The following is a 12,574-nucleotide window of genomic DNA, read 5'->3' as shown; positions in this document are numbered from 1 at the left end:
TACTCCCTTCATCTTCTCTCTTTTCCCTCCCCATTTTCTGACTGCATATTTTTTGAGTCTATGTCTCTTTCACTTGGTCCCTTTCCTTACTTTCTCTCTTTTCACCCTATCTCTGTCTTTACCTTCTGTTTTTGAGGTCATGAGTTGTGGTTTTTCTGGTGATATTGTCCTCTTTTTTTATACACCTATTTGTCTCTTCATGAATAAATGCATTAATTTCATCATCTGTGCAGTGCCTGTACCCATGGCTTGGCAGAATCAAAATAATGACTTCTGGTGGACAAAGAACAGGTTAATAAATGGAAAACAACTGAAAAGTCAAATTAAGTATTTGTAAAATCATACTCAGATGGAGAGGGAATTCAGTGACAACAATGTAAACAAGAAGTCTTGAGTACACAACATTTTTCTCTTTTAGCGGCCACAGTATTGGTTCCTTTCTGATAGCAGTACTTGCATCACCTGCCTCTAGATTTGCAAAACATGATACGAAGAAGAATTGGTGCTTACGAATAAGGAATTAATAATTACATCTTTAAAATTTTAATTACATGTCTCAAAGAGTACAACATTCTGCTAATTTAAGTTATAAAAATTAAATAAATTAAAAAATGTAAGTATTACTGAAAATGTAAATTTCTTGACGTAGCATGTCCACCACACTTTCATTTCAGCATCAGAATCATTCTACAGAACATGATAATCCACATTTTCTCAGCTCTCCCTTTTCGGGTGCTTAGATGTTCAGTGTCTTCTGGTGAAGGAAACCAGTTTAAGTCAGGATTCTTCCTTGGACTTTAAATAAGCCTGGCAAAATGCAAAACTTGTTTAGGATTATTGTCTTGCTGGAAAATCAGTCCTCTTCTACACAACTGTGGCAATATGGGTCTGAAATTATGTTTCATTATATTTTTTAGAGCAAGTGACATCTGACTTTAATGATATCTGCTGTCAAACAGATTTACTTGCCACTGAAGAGATAATCATGACTATAATTCTATTGTCACAGTACTTGAGTATGTGTGTCTTAGACAAAGCAAGTGTTTAGCCGTCCCTTTTTGCCTCCATGTAATATGTGTGAAATATTTTGGTTTGACTTCCTTTCTTCCATCTGTCTCATTGCCATCTTATAGGCAGGCGAATGAGGAGTATCAGGTCCTGGCAAACTCGTGGCGTTACTCATCTGCATTTTCCAACAAGCTCTTCTTCACGGTTGTGGACTACGATGAGGGAGCTGATGTTTTCCAACAGGTAACTAGTTATTTAGTCTTTTAGCAATGCTAAATCTATTCACCCAAGCTTACTGCAAGTTGCACCTTTTATCCTTTCTTTTTCTCCCTCCATCCCTCCCTTATCCCTCTGTTTGCACATAATGCCCCTTTTTTTCTTTATAACATTATATGGGTCCCTCATAATCACCCAACCCATGACTAACGAAACACATTCACACTGTGAAATCAACAGAAAACACCACTGCCCATTGTTGCAACTGCTGTAGCTTGAGTTTAAAATAGTTTAGTAAATCGTAACTTTCCTTCTCTCTTTGGGGAGTTTTATTTTTTGTGACATGAGGAAGATTTATATGACAAACCTAAAAGACCATTAAAAACATATTGGACACCAAAAGCTAATTACCATTGTGTTGGAATAGCATTATTTTTTTATCATAGGTACTACCAGAATGTTGAAGGTAATTTGCTCCGGTAAATTCATAGCTGCAACAGTAGGTATTAAAACTTCAAAAAGGTGCCATTGTGGGCCAAAGATCCTGGGGTAATATCAGTCACTTGCAAATGTGGCTTCTCTCTCCCTTCATCAACCACCCTCCTCCTTTCCACTGTGGTTAACCAGTGTTGGACAAAGACAGTGTGCTGCCACATAATAGTCTTCAGTCTTTCACAACCTCTGCTCCTTCCGTCCCTCCCTCCTCACCTCTTTGACCCTTCTTTTCATCATATTCACCTTCAACCTTTTTTTTCCTCATCTTTTCGAATCCAGTTGGTCTTCTCTCTCCTACCATTCATTCTTTCCATCTTTTCTTATATCCTCCCACACACACACAAAAAGTCATACATACACACAGAAAGTTACAGTGGCAGAAAGGTATACAAGGACAGGCACAAACATGTACATGCATACATGGATTGCAGTATTTTATACACACTGAAATGGCGCACAGTGTAATACATGGACAGACACACACAGATGGACGCCCAATTTGAAGGACAAACAAGCAAGCATACGTGTAGAAAGTTGATTAGTCAAGTTGACACACAATACACACACACCACTCTTAAGCAGATGTATTGAGAGGTAGGTAACCGCTTTTATTCCACTTGCACAAGAAAAATTCACATCATGGTCAGTCCTTTTGTTTCCTTTTCTTTTGTCTTTAGTGTGTGGGAGGAAAAGCCACAAGCATGTGGAATAGCCACAAAACTCTAAAAAGGGTCCTTAAAAAAGTGGTAATAATCTACATGTAATGTTTTGAAAGAATTGGTTGAAAGTTTAAAATTTGGTTCGTATTTGATTGTTATTTTAGTATATTGGTGGGTAAGTAGGTCTAATTTCCATGGTCACGATACTTATTTTTATATTTCGTGCACAGCTCCAGCTTGCAAGCCTAAGAACACCAACAAATATTTACATTTGAGAAGCTATAACAGGTGAATTTATTGCACTTTTGCTTTAAAAAATGACTTAAATGATTAATTGATTATCAAAATTGTTGTTGATTAATTTTCAGGCAATTGATTAATCAGTTAATAAACTAATTGTTTCAGCTCTAAGCTAAAGTTCATATTAAGTTGAGTTCAGACTTAACTCAAAGCAAATTTTAGAGGCAGCTCTATTGCATACCAAGTCAATGGAAAAACGCAAGTGAACTTCAGTAACTGTAGGTCCAGTCTAGGCAGTGTGAACTGATGTGAAGACGCAGACGTCAGTCACTGGCTTCCTCAGAAACATAGGGTCGACCGGCTTGTCAGTAATCCTTTCTTTACCTCAAAGGTTTCTGCTTTTCAGACTATCCACATCTCTTCTTATCACGAAAAAAATAGGCTATTGAACTTTAAATGAACGTTAATTACATGCACATCCTTTTGCTTTTTTTTAATTTTAGTGTTTGCTTGTGTGTTGGTATGTCCATGCATGAATGCATGTTTTTGTATTTGTGTTTATGGCCATTTATATTTATTTTATGTATGTGTACGCGTTCTTACATTTATATGCATATATGTATGAGGGGCCGTACAATCCATAATACATTCTGGCCCTCTCACATACATACATTCTCCTTTTACATATATATATATTTTCACTCTCACATGAATTTATTTTCATTCTTAAACCCGCACATTTTCACTCTCATATTCATATTTTTTCACATTCATACATTTGCTCTCATGCACATGCAGTCAGTGTATACATTTAATATTTTATATATATATATATATATATACACACATAATAAAAAAATATATATATATAGATAATATAATATAATATAATATTATATATATATATATATATATATATATATATATATATATATATATATATATATATAATATAATATAATATATATATAATATATGAGTGTAAGAAGAAAATGTATGTATGTCTAAAGAAAATATATGGCTGTGTGAGAGAGAGTATAGTGAAAATGGAAAGCAGCTCATTTATCCTACTGTGACTGGCTGAGAAACTCAAGGTCAGGTCTGAGGGGAGGGGGCAAGGAGAGCGTGATTTACAGCTGCATACAGAATGTCATTCTTCCTGAACTAGCTGTCCTCTCGTCTGCTCTGAAGCCCTGAAGCTCTGGCATCACCGCATGTTTTTTCTCACATAGAACCGGGCTGGGTTAAAGTTAACTTTAAACTGATGTTATGCTGATCTGGCAGAAGCCTGCTGGAATTAGCGCTAGCCATGTGACAGCTAGCTAACGTTAGGTTTTACGTAAACAAACAACGGCAGAGAGAAACAGACTTGCTTGCCGTTTGGGAGTTCCAGGTGAACTCCTGAAAGCCATCGTCGTAGATGTGAACTCATGGAAGCCTTTACCGTAGGTTTTTCCGGTGATGCCAGAGGCTTCAGAGTGGATGAAAGAACGGCTGGTTCAGTAAATGTAAATCACGCTCTCCTTGCCCCCTCCCCTCAGACCCAACCTCAAGCTTCTCAGCCAATCACAGCATGATAAGTGAGCTGCCTTCCGTTTTTACTATACTCTTTCACACATGCATACATTCTTCTCTTACTTGTATTTTCTTCTTCATATATATATATATATATATATATATATATATATATATATATATATATAATATGAATGTGTGAGTGAAAATGTTTGTGGAAGGAGAACGTATGTATGTGAGAGGGCCTGAATGTATTATGGCTTGTACGGCCCCTCATACATATATGGATATAAATGTAAGAATATATATATTTGTAGGCAATCGCACATGCATCTAATCCATCATTCACCTTTATCACTTAAAAAAAATGGGTGGCTACTTATATAACGGAGATAAATAATCTGCATAACAACTCTCCTCTAATTTCTGTCTTCTTCCTTTTCCCTTTCCTCTGCTCATTTCCTTCCTTTTCCCCTCCTCTCCATTTTTCTTCAGGTGTCTCGGGGAAAGCAGGAGAGAGTAAACCAGTTGACTTTATTGTTGTTGATAATTGTAGGGAGTCCTGGGATTTGTAGTTAAATAGGTGTGAAACATGGAGGGAGGGAGAAAGGAAGGAAGAGAAAGTTCTACCAGTTGTCTTTATTTAGCTGTGTGCGTGCGTGTGTGAGTGTGTGCAGAAGAATATATTTATGTTCTCTCTATACAGTTATTAACTGTGATAGCCAACACATACCCACAAACTGTCTTGTAATGAGATCAGTACACCTGCGAAAACACACAGATTGAAATACAATACACTGATGCAGTTTCTTACATCTAATGATTTTAGAGGGTTAGAGGGTTATTTTTTTTGTCACCGCTCCTGTGTCAAGTCATTTAATATTGCGTATCTGCCCAATACAGAGTCAGGACCAATACTTTTTTTCCTTCAAGGTACAGCTGCACAGTGCAACTGTAAAGCCAGCCAGACATGGATAGGATATTTCTGACAATTCTGTACAATAAGATATCCCTGTATCAGATAATAATTTCCTATAATATTTATAGTATATTTTTTGTATAAAATCTGTGAGGAGTTTCAATATGGAGATGTTGTGGCTTGCTGTAATGATATCTTCATTGAAATTGCTGGTTGATATTTAGTTGTTTGTGCCACTTTGGGGATCTCTCACTGTGTGTTGGGAATAGGTTCCTAATAACACACTGTTTGAATACATACTGTGTCAACATTTATGTTACAACAGTGATATACTTTTATTTAATGGAGCGTTAACTGGCTTCTGAATGAAAAATGAAAAGAAAAGATGACTGTGTTTGGTAGGAAAAAAACGAGTTACGTTATTCCAAGCAAAGCATATAATTAAGTTATTTAATGCATTGATTAAAATGTAAACATTGTTAATTTCAGGACATTTTTAGGTATTCACCCTCTGATGTTTAGAAGACAGGTAAGATAACTAATTGGAGTCAAAAAAACAACATACATTTATAAAAGAGAACAGGCCTCAGAATTTAGTTTTTAGGACAGCAAGCAATTGAGTATTTAGCCAAATCGTGATTACCAATAGAGACTGAAAACTTGATGCAAAGCAGCCAGGAGGTGAAGCTATAATACTAGCCCCAGAATCAATCTGTTGATTAAGATATTATGATCGATGATGTATCTTTATCTTTGGATGATATGTTACTTAATATGTTTGACAAGTTAGAGATGACATTAACTTGACATCCGTCACCCTCCTTTTCCTCTTTCTTTCTAGTTGAACATGAACAGTGCTCCAACCTTCATGCATTTCCCGGCTAAGGGAAAGCCAAAGAGGGCTGATACATTTGACCTGCAAAGGATTGGCTTCGCTTCGGAGCAGCTAGCCAAGTGGATTGCAGACCGCACAGATGTGCAGGTACTACATACGCAGATATTTACATTCATACATGCACATTTGCAAGAAACGTGCACACATTTGCAAAAAATTTACAGTTGGTACATATGTAGTTCATATATACAAATATAGTTTATGTATAAATGGTGGTTTGAGCTGTTGTAGATCTCAAAAGTATCCTTGAAATTGTTCTCCGAAGAATAGTTTAACCTAACAGAACAGTCTGTTCAGGCCTACAGGTGTTTGGGAATACTACTGCATTATTGAAAAAAGTTATGAAAAGCCTTTGGCTCCAGAGAGGGCTGCACGAAATCTGATAAATTGCTTCAAGTGATGTCACTTGGGGCCAGGTCGCTTGGGGCTGAAGACTACAAATTTGATAAATGAAAAAAATCTGGGGGTATAGAGTAAGAAAGCAGTGAGCTTACCCGACCTCTGTAGCCCGCTCCTCATCTCTGCTTGAGACTAGCGACTCGAGGCTACATTAGCTGCTGCTAGCATAACACATCTGAATCTCTGAATCTACTGTCAGCTGTCAAATTACATTCTGGGTAATGTAGGCGGCAGATTTTGGCAAGGAAGAAGAATGCATGATATAAAAAACGATATCTCTGGTAATACTGCATCAATTTTGATACTTTTTTTGAACTAGTAGAGTCCAACATGTCATATGTTGGATGTAAACTGGTGTGGTTTAGAATTGCTAAACCACACCAGTTTTTTTGCAACAGGTTAGGCATGAAGGCACCCTTAGTCTTTGCAAGGGCAGATGCAATGTTGACCATGTCATAGCCCTGAAAGCTTCAAGGAACAGGGTGTTACACATGCAGGTGGGTGTTAGATGCCCTTGCTTGGAGGCACTTAAGTTGTTGGCATCTGAGAGATCAAACCTTCAACCGTCGGACTACAATTTCTTCTTCCCTGAACAACATGTCAGCCAAGTACCGGCAGACATAGTCCAAGCGTCCCGCTGACATCCTGTTGATTGATCTGGATTCAAAAGGCCGCCTTTCAGAGAAGGCGAGTGGGACCACTTACACTAAGTGCTAGCTTTCGGCACTTCAGTGTGACTTCACTGCATGAATAAAGAACAGAACAGAAAAGGAAAAACAGATATATGCTCAAAAGAATAGTGAAATGAATATTTGTGTGATGGAGAGACTCAAATGACAGGCAGTTAGAGAAGTCTGTGTTGACATTTAGTGCCTATAATGTTCAAGAATGACAATAAGGACTGATTGGGAATGTGAAAGAGCTTGTACTGTTGTTCAAACATATCAGCCATTAGTTCTTGCTGTTCTTTTCTGTTCTGTTCTGCATAATACCCAGCTTTACAAAGATAAAACTCTGAATGAATTAATGTGTTTTTTAGACACCACCTTTTTTTCAGGACATGCAGGGTGTTACAACATTGCTTTACATCCACTGACATTCTTTGTATATTTGGCAGAAATTTAGCTTGTGGAGCTTTCAACCAGTGAGTGGACCTTTGAGCTTGGAATTTCTTTGGTTACACAACTGTTCCCACAGGTCAAATCTGTTATGTTTTGGCTTAATAGTGGCTTAAGGCCTATGTTTTCCTAACTCTATCTTTCATCCTGTTTTCTAGCTCAGTTCACTTTAGTTCAGTGTTAAATGAACAGCTGGTATCTTTTTGAGAACATAACCTATTTATTCATTAACAAAACAAGTTTTATCATTCAATTAGACTGAGTCCAGTCAAAGGCAATGTTTATGGGAGATAGAATTCTTGTTGTTGTCTAGTCTGATTCAGCTGTCAAGACAGGGTCAGTTTCCTGTAAGAATGAAAAGATGTTTCTCTTCAAGAGCTCAGTCAATAAATTATACATTTGGACTGTAACAAAATTATTCATTCTAAGGTTTGAAAACTTGCACAATACAGTAATACACAATTAAAATTATGACCATTATTCTATTGGGGATAGGTTCCACCCCCCTGTAAGCCTATAAAGCGTAAAGAGGTATAAAACAGATGAATGAATTATTTTATCATTTTTATTCAGTTATCGTCAAGCCAAGAAAACATATTCTCTTGGTTCAAACTGGGAAAGGAAGAATGAAGGAAGTTTATTAACAATATTCACTACATTGATATAATCTGTCAATATATTTATACATTTATACAATAGTAAAGTTATATTTACAGTAACTGAAAAATATATATAAATATATATATGCTCTTTATCTCTCTCTCGCTCTCCATCCCTTCAGATTCGTGTCTTCCGTCCTCCTAATTATTCAGGGACTATTGCTCTGGCTCTGTTAGTGTCTCTGGTTGGAGGTCTGCTGTATCTGAGGAGGAACAACTTGGAATTCATATACAACAAGACTGGATGGGCCATGGCTGCACTGGTATGACGAACCCCCCCCCCCCCAAAGAAAAAAATTAAATCCACTGTGAGAAGTTATATGTATGTATAATATATGCTCTGCCAAAAAATAACCAACTTCACACGCCAGGGACATAAGTCAAGTCTCACCTCATTCGTAGAATTTTCTGCCTGTTTTAACAAAACTTACATTTTTATGTCTCAGAGTCTTATGTTGACATGGTAAATTTCACATTGCCTCAGTTAAAAATCATGATAATAATACTAATATTTCCACACTAATAATAATTATTTCACATTCTCTCCTGCCCCCTCCCCTCTGTAGTGTGTAGTTTTTGCGATGACATCCGGTCAGATGTGGAATCACATCAGAGGTCCTCCCTATGCCCACAAAAACCCCCAGAATGGACAAGTGGTATGAGTCACATTATTTTTTCCCTATCTCTGTATATACATGCATTCTTCTTTCTTTCCTTAGACTTTGGTTCTTTTATCTGACCTTCTATCTCTTTATTGCTCTCCTTTTATCCTTCCTTTTTCCTTCTTTCCTGTCTTTATTGCCTTGTTCCTTTGTTGCTGTCCTTTTTCCTCTTTTCTTGCTTTCTATAATTCTTTTTTTCTCTACAATTTTATTTACAATGTATTTTCAGCAAAAACGATATATTAAAAGTTAAGATGAATCTGTTTTGCAGTGTGGTGAGTGAGGCTGTATTAGATCAGCAGAACATCTGTAAGGCTGTTGGCCCCGAGTAAGGTGCAGTCTGTATCATTACCACCTGCTAACTGGTCAGCGCTGGGGCAGTGTGTGTGTTACTGGACAGCTGGGAACAGTCATTGTGTGTTAATATCACCTTTGTCATCTTGGACCAAGCAGAGAGAGAGGGGAGTAATCTACTTCACCTCCTCTGTTTTAAACAGTTTCTCTGGGTTTTTTTTATTAACAGTATGTGTGCAAACACTCACACACACAGCAGATATAGTTTTGCTGGTCATCATTTAAGTTTGTTCATTCAAGTGTGAAATTAAAATTAAAATATGAGAAAAACTGAGAAAATGAGGGAGGAGGAAAAGAGGGGGATGGGAAGAGTGAGAGAGGCAGGGAGATAGAGCAGAGAGAGATGGAGGAATAGAGTGAAGAAAATTTACCTTAAAAACATGTGATTATTTGTCTACAATATTATGTTGTCTGATACGTGACTTGTGCATTTGCACACACACACATGCAAACCCTTCCACACTGAGTGATGCATGGGCTACCAGACCCCAAATCTAAAAAGCAGTGTGGTTGTTGTAGGACAGGTCAATTCAGCTCATGCAGAGACTGAAAAGGATTGGTATTCCCTGTAGCCAGCCACACAACAGAGGGGAGTGTACAAACGTACTCTCGTAAAGTCAAAAGAGAAAAAAAAAAGAAAAAAAGCATTACAACCTAGCTCCCTCTTGCCCCTTCCTATCTTCTGTTCCATACGGTATGGTCCCTCTCTCTTGTTCTGTGTAAAAGGCACTCTATTTGTCAGGCTCTGTTGGCTCTCTGTCATTTTTCAGTCTGTTTGACAACAAATAGGTTTAACTCTCATGTAGCTCTCAACTGTAGCTCCCAGCCTTCACCACTTTTTTCTCGTTTTCTCGTTTCGTTATTTATCTCTCCACTCCCCTCTCTTTGTCACCTTCTTGCTTCTGAACCAGTTTTATTCTGCTGGGACACATCTACAGACCGAGATGATGCAGTTGTTGGTGCTAGAAATTCCGACTTCTTAAATCCTAATTAATTTTAAAAATGCATGGCATTGCACAAATGACTAGACGCTTCACTTATTTAGTCCTGGAATATTGTCACATTATACAATTTGACAAAGAATACATATCACACACACACCCATATATATACATATATATATAATATAAAAAACTTTCATGAAGTTAATTGGTGTGAGTGAAGAGGATGCAGAGGACAGGGTTAGATGGAGGCACATGATTCGCCGTGGCAACCCCTGAAAGGGAACAGCCGAAAGGAAAAGAAGAAGAAGAATATAAAAAACTTCACCCTCCGTGGGTGGTCTCATCCTTCGAGCTCGGGTCCTCTACCAGAGGCCTGGGAGCTTCTGGGTTCTGCGCAGTATCTTTGCTGTTCCTAGTACTGCACTTTTCTGGACCGAGATGTCTGGTGTTCTTCCAGGGATCTGCTGTAGCCACTCCTCCAGTTTGGGGGTCACTGCCCCGAGTGCTCCGATGACCACGGGCACCACTGTTGCCTTCACCTTCCAGGCCTTCTCCAGCTCTTCTCTGAGCCCTTGGTATTTCTCTAGTTTCTCATGTTCCTTTCTCCTGATGTTGCCATCACTTGGTATTGCCACGTCAACCACAACGGCTTTCCTCTGCTGTTTGTCCACCACCACAATGTGGTGGTTGGTTTGCCATTACCATTCTGTCAGTCTGAATCTGGAAGTCCCACAGGATCTTGGCTCGGTCATTCTCTACCAACTTTGGAGGTGTTTCCCACTTTGACCTTGGGGTTTCCAGTCCATACGCCGTGCAGATGTTCCTGTACACTATGCCAGCCACTTGGTTATGGCGCGTTCCATGTATGCTTTTCCAGCCAGCATCTTACACCCTGCAGTTATGTGCTGGATTGTCTCAGGGGCCTCTTTGCACAGCCTACACCTTGGGTCTTGTCTGGTGTGGTAGATCTAGGCCTCTATTGTTCTGGTGCTCAGGCCCTGCTCCTGTGCAGCCATGATGAGTGCCTCTGTGCTGTCCTTCAGTCTGGCCCGCTCTAGCCATTGGTAGGATTTCTTGATATCAGCCACTTCAGTTATGTTCCGGTCCACTAGTCCACGGCCGCCTTCCTTATGGCTAGCGTACAGTCTGAGGGTGCTGGATTTGGGATGGAACCCTCCATGCATGGTGAGGAGCTTTCGCGTCTTAACGCCTGTGGTCTGTATCTCTTCCTTTGGCCACCTTATTATTCCCGTAGGTTATCTGATCACTGGCAGGGCATAGCTGTTTATTGCCTGGGCCTTGTTCTTGCCATTGAGCTGACTTCTTAGGACTTGCCTTACTCGTTGGAGGTATTTGGTAGTTGCTGTTTTCCTTGTTACATATATATATATATATATATATATATATATATATATATATATATATATATATATATATATATATATATGTATATGTATATATATATATATATATATATATATATATATATATATATATATATATATGTATGTATATATATATATATATATATATATATATATATATATATATATATATATATATATATATATATGTATATATATATATATATATATATATATATATATATATATATATATATATATATATATATATATATATATATATATATATGTATATGTATATGTAATATATATATATATATATATATATATATATGTAATATAGGGGCTGGATAGCTCGATTTGGTAGGCCACGGGACATTCACACGGGGGAACAAGGGTTTGAATCGCCCTCGGAGCGCAATGAGCAATGACCCATCATCCAGTGTGGGTCCTTAGGCAAGACCCTTCAAGCTGCTGACAATGGAATATATGACATGCCGGCTCAGACGTCGCCCGGCCAAACAAGGTCTGCGTCAGGTGTTGGGGAACCAGGGCATCGAGACGACAAATGGGCTACTGGAACAAGACGGAGATGGGCGAGATGCGATAATAAGGCTCTGTTGGAATGCTACTACTCCAGTAACCCTAGTCAGATGGCAACAGTGGTGCCCGTGGTCATCGGAGCACTCGGGGCAGTGACCCTCAAACTGGAGGAGTGGCAGATCCCTGGAAGAACACCAGACAGCTCGGTCCAGAAGAGTGCAGTACTAGGAACAGCAAAGATACTGCGCAGAACCCTCAAGCCAGAGGACCCGAGCTCGAAGGATCACCCGCGGAGGGTGAAGGACAAAGTTTTTATATATATATATATATATATATATATATATATATATATATATATATAGAGTATATATATATATGGCCCTATATATATATATATATATATATATGCTGACACCAGTGATGCAGACACCAGTGTTGCAGTGTAGGTTCTTTATTTTTGGTCGTTCTTGCTTTTGTTCTGGCTCTTCTTCCATCCGCTCTCCAACCGCCTCTCCCCACAGTCCAGCATGCTACTGTATTTAAGGAGAGAATAATTAGTTCACTGGGTTCAGCTGCGCCAATTA

The 12,574-nt window shown here is 38.4% G+C and overlaps 1 protein-coding gene across 2 annotated transcripts in view; it reads left to right on the top strand.

The window, feature by feature from the left end:
• The window catches only part of tusc3 (tumor suppressor candidate 3), a 74,763-nt gene that overhangs the window by 31,678 nt on the left and 30,511 nt on the right, over positions 1 to 12,574 (top strand). For both annotated transcript variants that reach the window (XM_044190482.1, XM_044190481.1), the window contains exons 4-7: positions 1,134 to 1,251; positions 5,894 to 6,034; positions 8,246 to 8,386; positions 8,690 to 8,779. In XM_044190482.1, coding sequence (XP_044046417.1) covers positions 1,134 to 1,251; positions 5,894 to 6,034; positions 8,246 to 8,386; positions 8,690 to 8,779 — 490 coding nt within the window. The remainder of the gene's footprint in view (positions 1 to 1,133; positions 1,252 to 5,893; positions 6,035 to 8,245; positions 8,387 to 8,689; positions 8,780 to 12,574) is intronic.

The sequence above is a fragment of the Siniperca chuatsi genome, linkage group LG3 (genome assembly GCF_020085105.1).
Source record: "Siniperca chuatsi isolate FFG_IHB_CAS linkage group LG3, ASM2008510v1, whole genome shotgun sequence".
In the NCBI taxonomy this organism is placed as follows: Eukaryota; Metazoa; Chordata; class Actinopteri; order Centrarchiformes; family Sinipercidae; genus Siniperca; species Siniperca chuatsi.
This window is presented reverse-complemented; position numbering and strand designations above follow the sequence as displayed.